General features: G+C 43.3%; 1 protein-coding gene across 3 annotated transcripts; it reads right to left on the reverse strand.

The window, feature by feature from the left end:
• Positions 1-699: 699 nt before the first annotated feature.
• Positions 700-20,845, reverse strand: LOC117587473 (3-phosphoinositide-dependent protein kinase 1). Of its 3 annotated transcripts, none has more exons than XM_034278202.1 (6): positions 20,296-20,845; positions 12,788-13,250; positions 12,385-12,705; positions 3,734-4,846; positions 3,396-3,670; positions 700-3,056 (listed from the first exon to the last, which is right to left on the reverse strand). In XM_034278202.1, the coding sequence occupies exons 1-6, from the start codon at positions 20,362-20,364 to the stop codon at positions 2,700-2,702; spliced, it is 2,598 nt and encodes an 865-aa protein (XP_034134093.1). In that variant the 5' UTR covers positions 20,365-20,845; the 3' UTR covers positions 700-2,699. The 3 variants fall into 3 exon arrangements, with proteins under 3 accessions (XP_034134093.1, XP_034134095.1, XP_034134094.1); XM_034278204.1 differs by lacking the exon at positions 20,296-20,845 and adding an exon at positions 17,565-17,725; XM_034278203.1 differs by lacking the exon at positions 20,296-20,845 and adding an exon at positions 16,789-16,914.
• Positions 20,846-22,318: the final 1,473 nt, after the last annotated feature.

Consider the following 22,318-nt stretch of genomic DNA (forward strand, 5'->3'; position numbering starts at 1 on the left):
TTTTGTTTTGTTGTTTTTTTTAATGATACGTTTTTTCCGCTTGTTTTTCTTTCATCTGTTTCGCTTTTGACCAATACCAATGTACTGTATGAATAATATATATATTTTATAATATATAATATATCATTGAATTTCTTCTGCTGCTTCTCCTATTTATATAATTTTATATATATATTTTTAGGTGTATATATAATTTGTTTAAATATTTATTTTACACTTTCTCTCTCGCACTATTCTAGTCGCGTTCTTTCTATGACAATTTGCAATAGTCTATACAATTTTATATTCTTCATATTCTCAATACATTTATACATATATTTCCATCTGTAGTTTGCTTTTCTTTTCGTTTAATTTAATTAATTGTATACTTATGTAAGTGTGTGTGTGTTTATGTGTGTGGTTTTTGCATTTTGCTTTTGTTTTTGTTTTTGTTTTAAATTTAATTTACTTAATGTTAGCAAAAATAATTTACTTACAAGTTAGAAACAGATTTAGGTTTAGATTTAGTTTATATATATATATCGATTGCTGCTGCTGCTAAGCCGCTGCCACGCCCACATACTTGTAATTGTATGCGGGCGATATGTATGTACAAAATGTATTTTTTGCTTTCTTTCAACTTCTGCTAGTACATCGTCATCGTCATCATCTCTTAATAGCTACTAAATCAAGGATGATTCTAATTAATATAAGGTGTTGGTGTGTGGCTGTGTGTATGGTTGTGGTTTTTGTTTGTGAGGGGGGCGTGGTCTAGTAATAGTAGTGGGCGTAACTTAGACTCTTACAAAAATTGAACTAATACGCGCGAGTTTTAGAAACTTTTCTCTCTCTTTATCTTCTTCGAAACAAAAAGAACATCCATTTAGGGTCATCTTACACAGATACATCATACATTATACGTTTTACATCATAGTACATCTATCTTTTAGGGGTCGCTACAATCCACCTCTGGCTTCTCTGCTTTTCCAATCGTTTCGTTTCGTTTAGTTTTAATTTAATTTAAAATTCAATTTTTATACCTGTTTTGCATAGTTTTTTGTTTTCTCTTAAACTTTTCAAGCTAATTTCCGCTTCTATCTCCTTAATCCTCCAACCAAAAACAAGAACAGAAAAACCTTGTGGTGTTCGTACAACAAAATATGAATTCTCGAAAATCATAATCAAATGTTACTTTCAAACATTTTTTTGTTTCAAAAGCACAAAAAAAATCAAAGCCAAATGTAATTTCCACTAAATTTGTTGCGTTACAATTTATGTAAATCATAAATGTATGATATATACATATGTTTATGTATAAATATATATATTTTGTTGCTTCACATATAGATTCTTGTCTATATATTGTTTTTTTTTTGTGTTCATGTTTTGTGTGGATTTTTCAGCTTTTTTTGTAGTTTTTTTCTTCTTCTCACATATTTTCATCGTTTTTTTTTCTTTCTTTTGTTTTTTTTTTTAAATAGAGGTTGTTGCTCAAGTCTTATACGTTTCTTTATAGGGCAAATAAGCAATTACAGAAAATCATAATTGTACAAAAAAATCCAGAGTGGAGAAAACAAACGAAAAATGTTACAAAATGTTTAAACAAGTAGGCATAATAATGACAATAATAAATAATGATAATTAGCATAGGATTATACACATGTATATTTATATTTATATTTATATATATAATATAATTTAACAAGAAAGTGTAGCATTAGTGCGCCCCACTGTAGTGTGTCTGGGCGGCACTGGCCACTAATCCTCTCTGTTTTAGCGGGTTTGCGGGCCTTCTGATGTGTGTGTTTGTGTGTTTTGTTGTTGTTGGATTTCCCATATATATAGTGGTATAGTGTGTGTGGTTTACAATAGTTACGATTCTATACAAAAATGTACAAATAAATCAACGAACTCTTCAGATACGCGTACATATACATATGGAGATATAAATATTACTATATTACAGTTTCGACACACATTTACATTTTCCTAGTACATTTTTCCACGAAAATTCAATTACAGCTTTTCATCTGCTTGCATCTTTTTCTTGTATCAAATTTGACCGCTTGCCTGCTCGCCCTCTCCACTTCTCCACTTGTCTTCAGCCCCAACCCCAGGGATTTCGATCTATATCTCAATCTGATGCTAGTTCGGTAATTCATTTAAATTGTGACTAACTACGCACTAAAAAATTATTACAAGGTATACTAAATTCTAGGCAAATCTTAGGGGAAGGGGGCAGACTGTGTTGCGGTTGCGGTTGCGGTTGCTGTTGCGTTGTGGGTCGTCGGAGGAGGGTGAGCGGCATGGGACAGAATATATATGCTATATATTGTATATAAATATTTAATTTAAGCTTCGAATCGAATTGAATTTACTTAACATTAGATTACTTTAGATTTAGCTTTAGGTTTAACTTTAGATTTAGTTTTAGCTTTAGTTATTTATATTAGTATTCTCTGCCCTAAGCACAATCAAAACGATCAACGATCGACGATCGACAAACGATAAACAGAAACAGAAACGGAAACAGAAATTGGGTTCTAATTAGCACTAGAGACATCATTATCTTTATCTTTATATTCTCCCCGTCATCATCATCATCATTATCGCTCTTCCTGCTGATGCTTTGCCTTTGCTTTGCACTAAATTTCATCTAAATTATAATTGAATTTCTCATTGCTACAACTAAACGTAAGTTTACAATCGCTTCGGCATCCTTACTTGGACGCCGTCTTTTTTGTGGGCGACGTCCCCGTTGTTCTCGCCTCCTGCTGTTGCTGTTGCTGTTGCTGTTGCCGGCTACCCGGCGCATTCACAGGCGAACTGCGTCGCGCCGTTGGTGAGCTGTTTGAGGAGGCGCCGGATGAAACCGAGTGGGCGGCGGTCACGGCCAGACTTATGCTGCTGCCGCTCGAGCAGGATATGGTGGTGGCCCCCGCCGACGAAGTCGACGCTGAGGAGGAGGCGGATGAGGAGGTAGAGTCGCCGTAACTCAGTTTTCGCATATTCTCTATGGCCTCGGACCAGTGGATGGCATAGCCTTCGGGATCGTCCAAGTAGTAGGTGCGACTCGGCTGTAAAATATATAGAATGAAAATGGAGATTAGTCAGACGCTCACATTGGCAACAAAATGCACCCACTGGCAGTGCCCCTTTCCCGAGTAGTTTTCTCGCTTTTATCTGTGTTGCGTGTGCAATTTTCAATGCCGCATTTAATTTGTTTTCATCGCCAACACGTGCCGGACTCGTAAACGTCCGTTCAAATGGCTTTTTTTTAGTGGGAGTGTGAATAGGGCTGTGACGTCACCACACAGCCGGCGAATGGTTCAACAAACTTGTCGAATTGCATGCTTCCGGGGTCGGTCTCTAGCCCACTTAAATAGTTTGCCCCTCCCATTTGAATCCCAACTTACCGTATGGACAAAGAAGATTTTGAAGTTCTTGTATTCGGCTCGCAGCTCTGGACTCCAGCGGATCTCGCCCTTCTTGATCATCTGCACGGGATCGATGTAGATGAGGCGGGGTCCAGTCGTTAGCAGGAGCATTCGCTTGCGGGCAAACAGACCCTTGCGCTTGTTCACGAATCCCTTCTTGAGGATCACCTCACCGTCGGCAAACACATGCCACTTGTCAGTCTTCTGCTGCTCCAGACGCTGCAGCTTCTCGGCATCGCTCAAGTCAAAGGAATCTACAGAAAAGATGAGAGATTAGAAGGCTGTTCGGGTAGGGAGCGACAGTAGATTGGACTTACTCTTGGCCGTGGATCGTTTGGCGGGCATGGCCACGCTGCTTCCCACTCCCAGCTCGGCGCTGAGCAGGCGGGTGATTTGGCGCTCATCGAGTCCTGGCTCCAGGTCTCCGGGCACACTGTAGCTGGAGCGGAAGTCCTCATCCAGGCTGACGCCGGGCAGGTAGGGGTAGATGGGAGGAGGGGTCTGTTGGCGCAGTGTTTCCCAGTTGACGCCGGCGAAGAAGGGATGGGCACGGATGCTGTCGTAGTAGCCGAACTCATCCTGGGCACCGAGGCGGTCGCGGGGCTCGATCTTGAGCAGCTTCCTGACTAGATCCTCGGCATCCTTGTCAAAGCCCTGGGGGAAGTCGACGGCGCAGTCGAGGATCTCCTTGAAGATGACATAATCGTTGCTGCCACGGAAGGGCGGCAGGCCCGAGATCATTTGGTAGATGATGCAGCCCAATGCCCACAGATCGGCGGCGGGCGTGATGGGGCCGTTCTGCAGAACCTCCGGAGACACGTACTGGGCGGTGCCCACGAAGCTGCCCTTGCGACGCCGCGCATAGCGACGCTGGCGATGCCGTGGCGAGTCCATCTCATCGGCTGTGTGCTGCTGATCATCATCGCCATCATCTAGCTCCGAATCCTTGTCGTAATACTCCTCGTCATCGTAGTCCAGCTTGTCGCTGTCCTCGTCATCGTCGTCCGAGTTGCCTCGCCGCGTCTCCGCACAGTGCTCGGAGGCAAAGGCACGCTCGCGCGGTGTCATCACCTTGGCCGAGCCAAAGTCGGCGATCAGAGTGTGCATGTCCTCGTCGAGCAGGATGTTTTCGGGCTTCAGGTCGCGGTGGACGACGTTGCGGCGGTGCATGTGCTCGCAGGCGAGCAGCAGCTCGGCGGCATAGTGACGAGTGCAGGCTACATCGAAGCTGCCCACGCGGTTGATGTACGGCAGGAGGTCGCCCTTGCGGGCGTATGTCATCACAAAGTAGAGGGAGCGCTGGTCTTGGAACGTGCACGAGAGATTCACGAAGCCGGGCACACTGGTCATCATGTGCATCACCTCGCGCTCCCGCTTAATGTAGTCCTGTTTCCGCTCCCGCAGGATCAGGCGCTTCTCGCAGACTTTAACTGAAAGAGGAGAGGAGAGGGCGAGAGTGGGAAATTAGTTTCAATCCGTAGATAACGGTAACGGAAACAGCTGTTCGTTTCAATGTCAGACAATCATCGGAGCGAGCACCGGCTCTTGGCAACACAGCCACAAAACAAACAAAACAAAAGTAAGAACAACTGTAATGTGGAACATTAAATAATTCAAATTAGAAATGCGACAAATAAGCACACAGAACACAAAATGTACGCGTGAGAATAATAAAACCGCACACACGCAACCACACTCACACACACCCCACACAGAGCGGCCATAGAAAAAGAAAAAGTTCGAGTACAGGCGACAGAATTGTCAAGGTCCATTTGGATACAAGTCAAAGGAGATATAAGTCCACTCCCTTTGCCATTTCGTATATGACGCTTTAGTTGGCTGGTCCACTTCATCTATCTACAAGTGTTGCTATCCCTGTCTATCGCTTGCTGTGATTTATTGAATTGAATGAAGCCGCCGCCGCAGCAGCAGCGAAGAGCGAGATTGTAACATGGCCACAGAGACTGCCCAAACGAAGAGAGGGAGCAGAGTATGAGAGACTGGAGCTAGGTATGGAAAAAGGAGAAGAAGGAATTTTGCTCAAATTGCTAAATTAACAGAGAAGTCTCGCGTCTGGCGGGCAAACGAAAGCGAGTGCGCTTGGGAACTTGTTTCTGAGCGGATCACCCCCTGTTCCCCCTTCATACACTTCCCTTCTACAAAGAAGAGAGGGAGCCATAGTTGAAGAAATTCTAAACTGGTTGTTGAACTGAAATGCGAGAGAAGCAGTGCTCCGCACATACATACAACACAGGGATCCGTTCGGCATTGAAACCATATGAAGAGAAAGGGAGCAGGAGATATGATGTGATACAGTTTTAGGCTTGAGCTTTGGCACTCCGCCCGCCCGCTCTTTGTGCCTGGGGTTAACGGTTATCTAGAGTTATGACCGCTTATCACTAGTTTCTTTACTGTTCCGCCCCGCCTTCTCTTCTCTTCCCGTTTCGTTTGTTTTGCGGTCTTTTCCTTTTTGTTCCAGCGGTCAAGCTGGTCATTTTAACGTTTTGCAATACACTTCCCCATTTTGATTGACAATTCCCCCCACCAAACCAAGCAGGGCAAAAAGTGAAAAACCAAGCTAAAAATAATAAATTAGAATCAACTACTATAGTATCTGCCCACACATAGTATATAGAGGTGAGGTCCCCCTACAAATTCACAATCACAAATCTATAGGCAAAAATAAATTTAAAGATAATTTTTGCATTTGTTTCCTCTTCTTGGTATGTGTGTTGTTATTGCCGTTTTCTCTCTATCAAGATCAAAACAAAACGATCTGCCAACAACTATTCCCCCGAGGGAAGGAGATAGCAATAGAAAAAGAGGAGGAAAAAAGAAAAATAGAATCGGAATCTAGTCTAAAAAACATCGGGGGGCGATAAGTCGTCGTTGTAGTCGCTGTAGTAGTCGGTCGAGTGGCAACAAAATAAACACGAAAGAGGAAAAACAAAATACAGCAATTAAAAGATTAACAAAATAGAAACGAAAAATCTAAAAAAGCGAAAACGTTTTTTATGCGTTTTAAATTTCCCAACAGAAACACAGAAACAACAATAAAAGTGCGTAAAAATAAAATTGACCTTCAAAAAGTTGTTGCGCAAAAAAAGAGGCTTCTATGGGTGGGAGAATCCCATCGGGATAATCTTGTAGATCTGATTGAGCTTTTGAATCGGAGTGCAGTGAAATTGGAACACGCTCAAGCAGCGTGTGTTCTTCGTTTACCGCCTGTTGCGCGCCTGTTTGTTAATGTTTGGCCTTTTTCTCCGTTTTAATTGAAAAAGTCACATTATTTATTTTAATTTTTTGCGCGCCATTTGCGGAGCTTGGCTTGCTCGGTGTTTTATTTTCTGATATTCGGTGCGGTTCGCTTTTTCTTTTATTTTCGTTGGTTAGGTTTAACGGCCCCGGTGATAAGCATAGCCTTGAACTTGGCCACACTGCTTGCAGCATGTGTGCACCAGCAACAGCAACCACACGAGCAGCACCGAAAGTAAACACACATAAATAAATAGCAAGCAGAGCAGAAACACCAAGTTGGGGGTCTCCAGCTGCAGATGGGAGCGAAAGAGTCGGCGACAGAGCAAGCAAAGCGCCGTCTAAGCATAAATATTTGTCCAAAGCTCCCTCTGCAAAAAGCTCCCTCTATCTACAGATCGGTTTTCGGGTCTACCCTTTGTTTTGCTTTCGTCTGGCGGCGCAGCAATGTAAGCGTTGAAAAATTTCCATTGAAAACACGGTGCAAGCAGTTCTCCAACAGACATTAGAAGTTCTGGTAAAACGCGCCAAAATGCGCACAGAATGCAGTCCATCCACACTGCAACTTGTTGCTGCAACACGCGCGCGGTTGCTGTCCCCAGGAATGCAGTTCAACGGGTTTTCAGAATGGCCAACAGAGTGGTGCGGGGAGAGGGGGATGCTGAGAGAGACTGACTGCAATGGTTTGTTGTGGCCATAAAAACATCCAACAAGTCGATAAAGCAGGGGTCTTTAGTTCTAAAAATAGAACCAAATAAAGAGACTGCTGCTTGTTTACTGGAGGACAATGACCAAAAATGAGGCAAATAGATAAACTGTACTCATTGCACGGAAAGAAGGAATAGAAAAAATGCAAGAAAAGCTAGAGCCAATCTGATAGAGGATTTCTGTAAACAGTGTCAGCGAGAGAGAGAGACAGTTTAGAAGTCTTAAGCTCAAGTCAAGCTCAATTAGGCGCAAGGCCGTTCTGCACTCTCAAGAAGAGAGAGGTGTTTAACCTGTACACTGCGCCAAAGAGAGTGTAGCGCAGATACCGAAGACAGAGAGAGAGAGAGAGAGAGAGAGATCATTAGGAGAGCAAGGAAATGGATCACTTGAGGGGAGACTATTATTAGGTTAGAATTAGCTGGAAGCTAAACGCGATTGTTCCCCTTGTGTGAAAGGGAAATACGACCGCCAGGTGAGAACGATCCCAAATGCACCCCACACACATTATCAGATGTGTCTGCGAAGGCGTTTGCCGGCATCTTTGTTGTCTCCATTTCTGTCTGTCTGGTGGTGTCATAAATCTGACAAAAATGTGTCACAAATGAATCTTCTGCTTCGTGTTCCTTTGCCAATTCCACATCCAATTTCAATTTCATTAATTGGCAAACGCGCAACCCGCTCTCAATGACGTAACGCTGGGCGCCTGGTTCGCTGGAACTTCATTTGAATATTTGCACAAAAAGCAGAAAAAGAAATACAGAATAGAGAGAGAGAGGGAGAATGAAGCAGAGAGGCCAAAATGCGACAAAGGGGACATCCAATAAATATATACACACACACACACACACAGGTAAAAACTGGAGTATCAGAGAGAGAGCAAAGAGTCTGTGAGTGATTTCCGCGTGTGCGACTGACTGTGGTGTGTGTGTGTCATAAGCATTTTGTTTTTGGGAGTTTCGTTTTTCCTTTTTTATTGCTGCTGCTCCTCTCCCCCTCTCTCATTTTTGACCAAGTTTATTGCCCTTTGGAGTCAGCGGGGGTGTACAGTGGGGCCACTGGCGACATATTGACTGCACGCAAAGGATTTTGAATATAACTGTTAACACCCACACAAACACAGAAAGAGAAGATAGAGAGCGACAGAGTGACAGAGCGAAAGAGAGAGAGAGCCAGCCCAAATGTGGGACAGCAGTTTCGCAGTGTGCGTGTGCAATAAAAGTAATACAGTGGCACCGAAAAAAACATTGTCAGGTCTGTGGGACACACATCTAATGCTGCTGCTCGCGACTTCCTGGCGCTATTTAATTTGCTCATAAAGCGTCGTCAGGCGGCACAGCCGCTCCGTGGAAATGTCCTTGGCACGTGCACTAGCAAGCCACCCACTTACCACCCATCTACATATGTACCTCACCACCCTCCTCTTCTACTACCTTTGCAGCTGCTGCAGCCATAAAAAAACAAGGGAGCACGGAACGCAAGGTGCAAATAATAAGGGAACAAAATTATGAATCAGCCAAAGATAAAAGCCAAAAGCTCAAAGGATTCGGGTTGAATGACCCAATTCCGGGGCCCATATCATGTTACTACAAGTACCGTACCCCCCCCTGAGAGGAGGGGAGGAGGAGGCAGACTATCAGTTGGAATACCCTGCTGGTGCTGCCCTCAGCCAGCTGCGACTGCGCAGCAGCAGCTGCTGTCCAAAAATAAATGTGTAATTAAAAATAAAACATACAGAAAAGAAACGAAACGAAACGAAACGAAAAGGAAAGGAGATAAGAGCAGGGGCCAAGAGGCGCTGTTATAAAGGTAAATGAAAAGAAAATACAACAAGAAACAGACAGGCTGACAGTCCAACCCCCTCCTGAAGGCAGACTCGAGACAAGAATCGACACGAGAAAAAGGCGAAACGAGTTCGAGAGAGTTCAGTGGCCCAACAGAGGAGGTGGAGGTGTGTGCCCCAAACCCAACCCCTAAGGGGTACTTGAAAAATATTTAAATTCACATTAAAACCATCATGAACAGCAACTGGTGCTAATTTTCTAGACACCACTGTAAAGAGCAACCAGTTCAAAGTGTAAACTCTGCGTGGGTGCACAGCAGTCTAACTGTATCGTACTCGCTCTCGCGCTGCTGCTAGAAATTCCAGGAACTCGCTGAAGCAGAGCAGCTGCTGCTGCTTGCTCTTCTCTATTTTGTATCAGTCTCTCTCTCTTTGTTAAGCCAGTGACGTCTGCGCCAAGGATTATCTGCGCTTTGAAAGCAGCATCAAACAGACAGAGGCAGAACCAGAGCACGTGTTACTGAGAAAAATCTTCCATTCCGCCATTCAGGTAAGTGAAAAATAAAGATACTTCTAGTAGTCGTAATTTTTGTGGTTGTGTGTTGTTACAAAAGATGATGAAATACCGAGGCAGGCAATGTGAAAAGCCAGCCCATGGGCATAGGAGAATTCCGTATGGCGTCAAATAGACGCCGCAGTTGTCGTCATTGAACGAAACATACACACGCATACTCGTACGCAATGCGTAGTCACACAACACAAAATGAAAACGAAAACTGCTTCGTTCATGGTGAGTGTGTGTGATGGATGGCAAAGCAGGCGGCTGCGACGGTGGGCAGCAAGTGGGAGGCAAAAAGAGCTTTGGCAACATTTGTTGCTAGACATTTTTGGCCTACAATAATGTTTCAATCGATGTGTAGTGGGAGGTGGGGTAAAATGGACACCCAACTGTTGACCTTCAAAACTGTCAATATTTGCCACATTTGTTGCACTATTTACTGCCCGTTCCGCTCAAAAACAACAACAACAAAAACAGCAACTGCAACACGATTTCAATGTCAAAAGTGCAAACTAATTTTGTTTATTCAAATTGTTTATCAATTTTTGTTGTTTTTGTTGTTGCTGCTGGGGATTTCATAACATTTCCCAAAGGCCAGACGCCGCAATAGAGAGGCACACGCGTTAGCTGGGGGAAAAGTTTTTACGACTCTCGTATGCGTGTGCGCTTCTCTATTTTTATACAACTTGACTTTGTTATTATTGCCTTTCGTTTTAAATGCAATTAAATGGGGCACAAAGCCAGCAAAGCGAGAGATATTTGTGTGTATATATTTAGAGAGCGATAGAGGGAGTGAAAGCAGTTAAAGCACTGTTGCATTCCTCTGGTCTATTTATAGTTCCCTACCATAGGGCATTCCCCGTCTATTCGTTGCATTCTTCTTATGTATTCTACGGTTCTTATGTTTGTTCAAACTTTACAGCTTTCTGCTCGAATGCTTCACCTTGCATTAATACATCTTGTGCACTACCATATCGACTGCTTCTTTTTACTGCACAGCTTGTTGCCGACTGCTTCTTCACTGCTTATCAAGTAAGCTTAGCTGCAATTGCATTTTCCCAGCCACGCGCCATTCTTTCGCTCCCTCTCTGTATCGTCCACACTCTTTCACACTTCCACTACTTTGTTTGCTTCGGTTTTTGCTGGCGTTTGCATTTATGCGACACGTGCCGCGGCTTCTGTTCCTCCTGTTTTTCTCTGCTGCTCCTCCGAAAGCCTCCTCCGGTGCATATTGATTTGCTGTTATGGCAAAATCATTGCCACCCCACACACTCATACACGTGCAGTGCAACACAAAGCGAAGCAACAACTGTGAAAAATCTTTAAACAAATTGGCTTAGCACAAATAAACAACAAGGTAGAACAAATAAGTGGGATATATGTAAATATGTGTGTATGCACAATCTATATGTATATAACCTCTAGAAATCTAGTGAACAACAACTAACAGCTGCTTTTACTTGTTTCCAGACAACTTTATTTGCTGTTAATTGAAATTGCAATAAAAGATGAAAGTGGAGAGTGACTGGGCGGGTCGCGGCGGAGGGGGACAAAGAGATTGGGGCTAGGAGAACCAGATTGGCGACACTTGTCAACGCTTGTTGACGCTTTCCGACCGACACCACTGCTGCTAGCTTATCACACAAAACAGCTGATCTTGCCTCTGTGTGCGCACCCGTACCCGTGCCCGCACTAACGTCAATCAACAACAGTTAGGCGGCTTTTGGTTTCCTCCAATCGATAAACAAAACGTAGCAAAAACAGAAAGAAAGAAAGAAAACGAGAATAAAGCTGGCGTCAATACCGTGCGGGCGTTATCAGAGCAGACGCCGCCGCCTACTGATGTACTCTGCTGATAGCAAGAGAGGAGCGGCAGACAAACGTCCAAAATTCAGGCGCGTTTTCGGTGTTTTGGGTATTTGTTTGCTCTCAGTTCGCTGATAAAATGAAATTACCAATAACAAAAGAGTCACGTGAGTGGACACTGATATGCTTGGATTTTTTTGTTGTGTGCCTGCGACAACTTTGTTGGCAGACGGACAGCTAAATATATTGTAAAGGTATATCTGGTTGCCCATCCCACAAGAATGCACATTGTATTGTGTCCACCATACATACAATTAACGCTTTTCATCAAATTTTAGTCAAATTTATTGAGTGATCTTGTGTTACTTTTGTCACCTCCCCCGTCCGATTGCTGTTCTCAGCTCCCTCTCCCCCTCTGTTATTTTTGAGCGAGGCTTCTACTGCTTGACCTCTCTCTTTCGATCACTCTCCCTCTTTATTGCACTGCACTCACATTTGCTAATCTAGAATCAGCTGAGAGTATTTTCTATACATATGCACTAATCGCAAGTGCTTGTGGGGTGTACATGTGTATATGTATGGCTGTGGCGATTGTTGGCAAGATATCTGCTAAGCAGGTGACAGGCATCGCTGACGACGACGGCGCCGTCTCCGCCGCTGTCTACATGGCGACCGCATTCTCGCGCTGGCGCCAAGCAGAGGCCATACAAATGCTGTGGGCGGGCAGCGGCAGAGCGAAAGTGAATGCCAAATGTAGCCACGCCTTGTAGCTCAAGAGGTGAGTGGGTGGGTGGTGTCTGTCCCCCAGTTGATTCTTTTACAGTTACTGCTTAAGGTTCTCCTTGTCTTTGGGTACTTACTTGCATACTCGCGTCGCGAGTGAATGTCCACCGCCAGGTAGACCATGCTGAAGCTTCCCTCTCCTATGTAGCGACCAAAGATGAAATCATTTGGGGATCTACGGGGCGGAGGATTCTGCTGCTGTTGCTGTTGTTGTTGCTGCTGCTGTTGTTGTTGCTGTTGCTGCTGCTGTTGCAACATGTCCAGTATGTCCTGCTGCCTCAATTCCGGGCAGATTCCATTCTGGTACTGATTCCGACAGCAAGCTTTGCTGCACTGCGGCGTTGAGGCAACAGACGAACTGTTGCTGGCCACCGCTGCCGCCAGTGGCGATGTGTGGCCTGCGAGAGCGAGAGAGAGAACATAGAATGAATTCATTACAACATGTTGATAAGGGAAGCTCCTGCTCTCTCGCACACTTACCGTTTGTCAGATACTTGTTGCTGGTGCCATAGCGGCTGTTGTTGTTGTTCTCTGTTTTTGTCGACATCGTTTTTGTGACACTGCCGCTGCCGATAGTGGTGGCAGAAGCTACCCCACAGCCGCACGTGTTCTGTTGCAATCGGGACGCCGCTGTGGTGGCGGCCATGGCGACGTGATACTCTTTTAGTTTCAATTCGAAATTCGATTCGCTTAAGGACACTGGCGTTGTGGCTTTCTCCTTGGCCATTGCCGCCGGCATGGTAGCCGCTGGTGTCGTTGCTGTTGTGGCAGCAATGTTGAACGGTTGCTGTTGCTGCGCCGACGTATGTGTCTGTTCAATGCTGCTGCAACCGCTGTTGCTGCTGCTGCTGCTTGAAGCTGCAGCCGAGACGATGGAGGCCGCTGCAATGCTGGCCCCGCTGCAGGGCTGAAGCTGCTGCTGCTGGTGTTGCGTACCGTTACTCTGCAAGAAGACAAGACATAGGCAGATTTGGATGAGAAAAGGTCAAATGTGTAAAGCAGTTCCTTCTGTCATTTACACTTCTGTTAACTTAACATGGACATGGCTACCGCCTCTGTTAATCAGCAGTGGGACCCCAACACGCAATAAATTAAGTTTCTGCTGCGCATACGTATAGACCGCCCTCCCCCCTCTTCCACACAAAGCCAAACAAAAACACAAGAAGAGGCAGCAGCGCTCCAAAGCGGAACTCAAGAACAGGTCCACAAAAGGCAACAGCAAAAACAGAGTCTGCCCAATGGTCCGCCATTGACGTCGTCCAAGTTCATTGCCGCAGAAGCTCAGAGCGCTGCTTCTTCTACGCTTTAGTTTTTGTGGGATTTTGGCGGGGTTCAAGGACTTGGAGCATGAAAATATAATAAAGTTCATTGCCACCTGTTTACATTTCTATTAGAAGTTTATGCTCGCGGACTTTGCTTTGCCTTTGTTATTGCTTCTCGTTTAGCGTGTTTTTTTTTCCTTCGGTATCATTATGCGAGACACAGATCTTTGTGGCGTGATTTTATGGGAGGGAATCAAAGTCAGAGCTAAGCCTATGGCAGGGTGTAGTGTTGAGAGCATAGCAAAAAATTATGAAACGTAACGTAAAACCAAGAAAATAAAAACATATTGAGAGGGATCAGTTCTAGTAGATGTAATGGCAAACTGTTTGCGAAACATTTGTCGCCTGTCGTATGATTTGCCTACAAACTGCTTGGCCGGCAAGCAGTGTCTGACACTGCCTTGTACACCCCACACAGTTTAACAAAACGAACCCAAGTCACACATTAAGCAAATTGTGCAAATTCTGCAAAATGGAAACAGATTAAAAAATAGCAAACCATAAACTAGCCAAACAAACGAAATTTAAATAACAAATTCAATGAGACATTAAAAAACAAGGTGAGCAAATGCGTCAATGAAAGTCGAAGCTTGAAGCTAATTTTAAAGCAACAAAGAGATGGAGATAAAAATGGAACCAGACAGATCCATAGATGCAAATACCAGCCAGGCTTCGGAAAGCAAACAACGAGAAGAGTCGAACGATCTATTTTGGTGATTGAGTGAGGGGAAGGCCCCAACCAAAGCCAAAAGGGCCACAGGGCCCTACAACAGGTGTATTATCAATTAAATGGATCGAGGGAGATAGCATAAGCATTCTTTGCATTCGTCAATGAAAACAGTTTTGTTGTTGCTTCTTGCTGCCTCTCCTCTCTCTCTATCTTTATGTGCGTCACATACATTGGAATGCCGTTGGTTTACTTTTCAGACACGCACACAAATGGAAATCAGAGATATTGGGCAAACGAACAGACAGAGATCAGAGGAAAAGAGAGCCAATTGTATTTTGTTATGCTTCTCTCTCTGTCCCTATGTTAAGACATGACCTCAACGGCATGCCACACATCCCCCCTATCGGGTGGGCTCTGGCTCTACACACCCACGAGTCAATCTAAACAAAATAAACATAAAATTCTTCGATATTTGAACTCAGCCGCCGTTTCAACGCAGCGAAAACCTAAAACAAAAAGTTGCCAACCTACTTTGTATAACAAATACCCTTTAAAGAGGAGTATCACAGAATTGGATAAGAGTTGGCTACTCCATTAAGTTTCAACATTGTTAAAAAAAACCCCAACCACTAAATCTCAAACTTAAGCATTCTTGAAGGGCATTTAAGCCGTCGTGGAACCAACAATCGTTCCTTTCTTTCTCGTTGTTTCATTTTCTCTTTTTTTGGCGACTACTCGGCTAATTTAGCAGCCGACGACGACGACGATGATCTGCGTCAGCGGCTCAAAAACTGGTCAACAGCCAATTGGTGAATGGCAGAAATCCACCAACAAAAAGCGACTACACAAACCAACAAAAAAAAACAGGAAATACCCAAAATTCCAAATCGTATTGTTGTCCATTACATGGAGGTTTTTAAACCAGATTTTGTTCTTTTACGTCAGACAGAGAGCGACACAGGCATGCCGCCACTCATTTGCATGGAGGGGAGCACGGAGACAAGCAATATTATTATAATAACAATAAGAAAGAAGATCCATAAAAATGCTGTGGAAAAGTTTGAAAGAATCGAAAGTTTCCCTCTTCAATCCCCTCCGCCTATTTCAAGAGGTGGGCGTGCATCACGAGAAGATCCACCATATGACAAGAGTCCAAAGAGGTGCCACCACACAGCAAGATATCTGGGTGTAGCTATACATATAGATATGTATGTTTGCATGTATTTGTGTAACCGATCTATAAACATAGAAGAATACGCTCTGCTCTGCTCTGCTGTTCGCTCGGACGTTGTTTTTGTCGCGTTGTCTGCGGCGTCTAGACAAAAATGACATTTAAATTAATCTATTTTATTGCCAGGCCAACGCCATTGAATGGGGTACGACGATGTTCCTCCACACCACACAGATCTAGGATCCCTCCCCGTCTTTCCGTAGCCCCCCACCAACACCTCGTCTTGTGTTCAATTTATATTTATAAATAAGATTTTCGTCTAGAGAATGCAGCCAATTGAAAGCAAAAAATGCAACCGCCACCAAACGACACCGAGCAGAGAATATCTCTGATTAAAACACGTAAAGATATACCGAAATGGGGAGGTAGGTGGTGTGGGGTGGAGCGTTTGGTTTGGTGGTCTCTCAGGGTATTGCAAAAAGAAGCCAAAACTTGCTAAATATACAGAAAATGTTTTTAATTTTGGCACCACATAAAAATTGAAAAGCGCTAAGCGAGGCCACACACAGGCACACAAAATACAACAAAAACTATTATTAACATTTCAATGTGGGTTTTTGGTTTATTTGTTGAATTAACAACGAGCCCCCTTCCTCTTGCTCTTCAGAGACGGTTGCTGGAGCAGCAGACGGATCCAATCGATCGTGGCTAAAATCACGTAGGGCCTGCCTGGACGATAGAGGTGCGTAAGTGGGAGTGCAGTTAAAGCATTCCATAATAGACAGATACTCCAAACATATTCACGCATTACCTATTCCGAAAATGTACTGAGGGTACTACGCTTTGGGGTTCTACGGAACAGCCCCCTCCAAAATTACCCATCATAAAATGAGCCTCTGCCCAGATAGTGGTGGAGGAGGCGAAAATCCCACAACCATACCTATATGTGGGCGTGGTATTTACGCCTCGCCTGGCATCAGCAAACACACACCACGGCACACATTTTTTTTATACACAAAACGGTAATAAAAAATTCGCGGAAATTTTGTGCGCCTTTTGTTAGACTCTTTTTTGCCCTCACTGTCTCTCTGCCCCTTCCGCCCCCTCTCCTGCAACAATCTCTTTTGTATTTTTAGCCAACGCCTTTTGATTTCTATTGGATGGAACAGATCAGACGATGATCTGCAGTCCCTGTCTGTCTCTCCCTCTCAGACGACATGTTTTGCATAATTTAATCGACGAATTGTTGTGTAAACGTATGGCTTGGGGTAGGTTTGGGCTAAACCCAATATACATAAAAATATATATAGCACCATACCTGCTTTAGGATCGGTAAAGCTTCCATGCTTCAAGAAACAGTGGGGAAAAAATACACTTGAAAACAGAAATTTTGAACATTTAATTTTTTTCGACTGTCACTAAATAAAAGGCTTGCCTGGTGCTGCTTCTCTCTCTCTAAACAAAATAGTAAAAATGCGCTTATGAATGAAAATGCAAAGAGAGCGGCTGGGGGACAGAGAGACGAATGCAAGCAAAACAAGAATGCAAATGCAAGTCTTCCTTTCCTGCTCTGCTCCCACTCTCACGCACAAACACACTGCTTGTGGCGCCCTGTATTACAATACTCTGCTCTCTTTTTATGTGCTCGCTCTCTCTACTTTAACTGCTTAGAATAGGAAGAGCAAGCAGTAAGACCAAGCAGTAGGCCAGAGCGAGTCAGAGGTATGAAGGAAGGCGAGAGCGAGGCGTAGAATACTAAAGTGAGAGAGAGGCTGCTGCTTCTTTTGGTCGGCTCTCTCTCTGTTTGTGTATGTTGTAATTGCGATTCACGGGTACAAATTCCAATGGGCACACGCACTAAGAGAGGGGGCTGTAGAGGGGGCTGTATTCGAAGGTAAAGAGGCAGTTTTTTTGTCGCATACACACAAACACACACTGAGCCATAAAGCGCGCGTATTTTTCGGCTATGCGCGAGTCTCGTCTCTATATGTATATGTCTGTGTCTATGAATTTTTTTTGCTTTGATTTTTCACATATAAATTTTCATCAAATGTGTTCTTATTAATTTATGTTTGGCTCATCTTTAACGCTTACGTTGAGAGTAAAAACAGCAAACGTTTCGTAGCGGCAACGTAATAATAATTCCAATTCGTTTGATGGGCAGCAAGACGCAGTAAGAAAATTTGTATAACGGCGACAGTAAGACGGTTTCAAAACGGAGCAGGAACGTTTACTGTGTATACATATACATACATATGCTTTTATATGTGTTTTTTAGGAACGGTACTTTTTTCGGCTATACGTAATTTGACTAATGAAAACAATTTGTTTTTTTTTCGTTTAAAACATTTGAACACAACGCGGAGACGAACACGTTTTCCAAAGAGATATTTTGAGAGGAGAGAACGAACACTCTCTTTGGCTCTGTTATATTTCTATTTTATGTAATTTTTTGTTTTATTTGGCCTTTGTGGAGTATTATTTAATCACACTACGGGGGCCCAACACCACTACACTTTTGTGTATGCGCGTGAGTGTGTGCCTATCAGCGGCCGTTTGTATGTATGGATGTGCTTCCGACGATCCGCGGAACGAAACGTTCGTTCGGATGAAAGGCGCCACAAAACTAAGCAGTGGAGAAAAAAGAGCATGTGGATACCCCCAAACGAAGCAGTTTGAAAACCCGAAGACAAAACCCGAGAGCGAGAGCATAAGAGAGCGGCGCTCGTAATGTTAAATGGGGCCAAAGCAGCGCAGTCGCCGCCAGCGCCAAGGCGAACAAGTTGCGCGCCAGTTTTTTTTCTGCTGCGGCTTGTTCCTTCTCTCTCTCGCTCACTCTCTGTCGCTCAGTGCTGCTGTAATTGTTGCATTGTAATTGTTATAAATAAATAAAGTCCAAAGCCAAAACAAGTTGCCTCTCGCTCTCGCACGCAGGCCAGAAAAATGAACAACATCCCAAAAGAAGAGAAGCGAAGCGCTCTCTTTTCCCAGAGTTGTAAAAGAGCGACCGCATTCCTAACTGTAAACAAGCAAGAAGAAGCAGGGCGGGAGAAAGAGAGAGACAGACCGAAAAGAATGCGGCGCTGCTGGAAAAACTAGTTTTCCCGCTGGAAAATGTGACAAAAACAAAAGAGGCAAGAAAACAAAAAAAAGAATTTTAGGAATTTTCTGGCACCCAAAAGAGAGAACAGAGAGAGGAGAGAGAGAGCGAGTGCGAAAGTCATGTAAAAATAAACAACAAACGGAACAACAGAGAGTGCGGGACAGAGACAACAAGGAAGTGCGGTCAAAACAAAATGCGTGAGAAACACGATGGCTGAAGAAGTGGGAAAGGGAGGCGCAAGGAAAACTGAAATGGAACAGGCAGAGGAAGAGGGCAAGAAGAAGAGACAGACAACAGAAAGCTAGACAGAGAGAGGGAGAGAAATGTAGTAAACAAAACAAGAGCGGCGCGGCTGCGACGCTGACGTTTTACGTTTACGGTTCGACTTTGCAGCAGCTGCGGCGGCGGCAGACATCAAAATGTAAATAAATATTATCAAATATGCGAGTGTGTACGTTTGTGAGAGGGAGTGCATCTCTGTATGTGTGTAATAATAACAACAAATAATAACTATAAACGAAACAAAAACAACAAAAAATGTGAGCAACAGAAATGCAAGTGAAAGGCGTCTGTCTGCGTTGTCTGCTTCCTCCTTCTCCACCTCTTCCACTGCTTCTTCAGCTTCTTTTGGTTTTTGCAAAAAGGAAACGGTACAAAAAAATGTTGTCGACTTCGAAGATGGTAAAGGAGATGAGGAGTCGAGAAAAAGAGACAGAGGAAGATGGGTGATGGGAGATGGGTGATATGTGATGCAGGGGAGTGAGGGAGAGAGGTAAACAACTTCACATTTGGCTGATTGCAGACAGACAGACAAAGATGGAGGTGGAGATGGAACGCAGAGGCAGAGTAAGGAGACAAGAGAAAGAAAATTAAATAAATATATGATTTATTATCTTGTGGTTTGCCATTAAACCGTTAGTTAAAGTGAGCACAAAAAAAAAACTTGTATTATTCAGAATTTATTATTTTTTTTTTAAACACATTCCCATAAATTTTTTGTTTGATTTGAAATACCAGCGATAATTATACATTTATTTTCTAATACATTTTAGTATTTCTTTATTGTATTTTCTGGGTCTTTTTAAATGTCAAAAGGGAGCTGTATCCGCAGCCTCAAAGGCAAATGAACTGCACTTCTGTCTCCGTTTTTTTTGTTAAATTTAGTTACCGTTTTTCGACACTGTCTGGTTTTTGTTTTATTTTTACAGGCAGCGACAGGGAGACTTTTTATTTTTATGGGCACCCCATTCCCAGATGTCAAGAAACTTAATTATCCATTAATGTCTATTTTAGGAAAAATATAGACACTGATGCATGTTTCTTTTTTTTGTACTTTCTGAATTAATTAAACTTTATTTTGATGTCTTTTAAAGTGGTTCTTTGCAATTTATTATGTTCTTAATGGAGATTTTATGGTTTTTGAACTTTTGTGCAAACAATTATTGTGTACAACTTTTTAACTTTAGGATTAATGAATTTTGAGAAAATATTCAAATATCCAAAATAATTAGGAATTGTGTGCCAAAACACATCATTATTTAATTTATTTATTTCGGAAGAACTTAAGTCTTGAAGAAATTTTGTATGTTAAATCCGTCTAAAAATAATTTTTTCCCATTTTTGTAAGCAACTTATAAAAATTAAGTCGACTCAAAAGGAATAGTTAAGATTTTTTAGTTCGACCCCCAAATTTATTCAACAGTTATGTTATTATTTTATTACCTTTATTGACGCCTTGAATCGACGTACGACGAAATTGTTGAATTTATTGGACCAACTTTTGCATTTCATGAGGAGGCCGGAGGGGACCACCGCACACGAATGCGGGTCGGAGATGTGGATGGTAAAAGACAACGGTAAACACTGAATGTCTCTCCTTCCGTTGCTCCACTGCTTGCTGCTACTCCTTTCTGAGTTTTTGTGTATTTCACTCTTTTTTTGTGTAGTTTTTGTCAGATTGAAACAGTTATTATTTTATTAATCCTTTGCTGATGCATTATTTTTTCAACACTTTAATTTTTACAGTTATTACAAACACTTGGACACAGGCACGACGGGGTATAAACGTTAATATACACGGAACAAATAATAGGTAAGGACGAAATTTATTTTTATTTATTTCTTTTTTGTTGTGGGATTTTCCTTTTTGGCGCGCGCAGAGAACGAACTTCTCTGCTTAGAGCTGTGTTTTGGTTTATACTGCTTCGCGTTGCAACGACTTTACTTGTCTTGTGTTTGGTGTTTTGAACGAGCGCGCGCCTCCAACCGAACCGAAGTCAAAAAAATTTGTGACAGCGAGAAGAGCCGAGAGCCGAAAGCCTGCCTGCCAGCATGGTGCGATTGTATAGGGTGGCCCGTCCGCTGCCAAATCGTTTCGTTTTCGTTCCCTTAGCGTTCAGAGTGTTTGCTTGTAACAGCATTCTTAGGGGCGCCGTTTTGCCGACGGACCACCTTATATGCCTGCCAGAATTTCAATGTGCAAGGCCGAAAAGAGCGCGAGTGCTCATTTCCGCGCCCCGTTTTCGAGCCATGAACAGCGAAGCGAAAAGCAGAAACAGAAAACTAAATAAACGCTCTCTTATTCTCTCTTATTCTGGGTATGAAAGAGGAACGCTGGAATTACGGCCATACAAAACGGAACATTTTAAAAAAGGCGCGCAGCGAACACTTCGCCTGTCCGTTAAAGGGAACTTTTTGCATTGTATAGGGCAAGAAATCGTTGAAGGAAGCGGGAAAACAACAAGGGGAGTGGAAAACAGTTTTTTACATATTCTTTCATTAGATAACGGAGGGGAAATGATTGGAGTAGATATGGAATGCAGTTATTCCACAGGAAGAGCAGAGAGATCAAGTGGATCCCATAGAAAGTGCACCCGAAATAGTATCACTTTATATGGCATTAATTTCACAAGCGATTTGCAAGTCGTGTTATTGGTTCCGTTATTGGCGATTTGCGTTTTTTTCCCTTGCATCGAAATTTGCATGCAGCAGTGGCGGTCCCCCATAAATTATTTATGGGGCAAGTGACGCACTTGTTTTCCTCTTGAAAAGCGACCTGCTTTTTTGGGTACTTTTTCTGTTCGAGAAAGATATTTTTTGCGAAATAATACAAAAACAACTATGAGTCAGCCTTGACAGTTTTTCCCGAAATTTCTGATGGCAGTTTTAACGGGTTGTGGCGCTCACTCTGAGTGGCATGCACCTCCACCTACTGTCTTTCTGTCTCTTTTTCTATCTGTGTCTCTTTTCATCGACGAGAGACCCCAATTATGTATGTGCATTGCTGGAATTTGAACTATTTGGACCTCACTCCATTCAACCTCTCCACTGAAATCTGCTTGGCGTTGGATCGTTTCATTGATCGGCGCTCTTAAGTTCCTCACATGCAGCCCACAGTCCACAATTCATTGTGATCGTTCGCATGCGTCCCACACACAGTCCAATGCTCTGCTCTCTTCGCGCAGTGTTTCGTTGTGTCCCAGACGTTCCCTGTTTTGGTTTCAGTCAAGCGCGCCTTTTTTCGTATGTATGCGTGAGTTCTTTGCCTGTGTGTGAGTGGAAATTCACTTGCTGTCTTTTCGTCTTTACGTTTTTACTACGAAACTCAAGCAGAGCCATGCCACTGGCGAGTGCGAGTGCGAGCGAGATGCGGCGAAAACAAAACATTAAAATTGAGTTTTGTTGAGGGGAAGATGGCAGCGCGGTCGCTGCTCTCTCTCACACTCTCTTTACCGTAAACTGTCTT

The sequence above is a fragment of the Drosophila guanche genome, unplaced genomic scaffold (genome assembly GCF_900245975.1).
Source record: "Drosophila guanche unplaced genomic scaffold, DGUA_6, whole genome shotgun sequence".
In the NCBI taxonomy this organism is placed as follows: Eukaryota; Metazoa; Arthropoda; class Insecta; order Diptera; family Drosophilidae; genus Drosophila; species Drosophila guanche.

Coding starts and splice junctions, on each gene's coding strand:
- LOC117587473 (XM_034278202.1), bottom strand. CDS start 20,364: ATGAAATGCAAAAGTTGGTCCAATAAATTCAACAATTTCGTCGTACGT. Junction 13,251..20,295: donor GATTCAAGGCGTCAATAAAG/GTAATAAAATAA, acceptor GTCTTCTTGCAG/AGTAACGGTACGCAACACCA. Junction 12,706..12,787: donor CAACAAGTATCTGACAAACG/GTAAGTGTGCGA, acceptor TCGCTCTCGCAG/GCCACACATCGCCACTGGCG.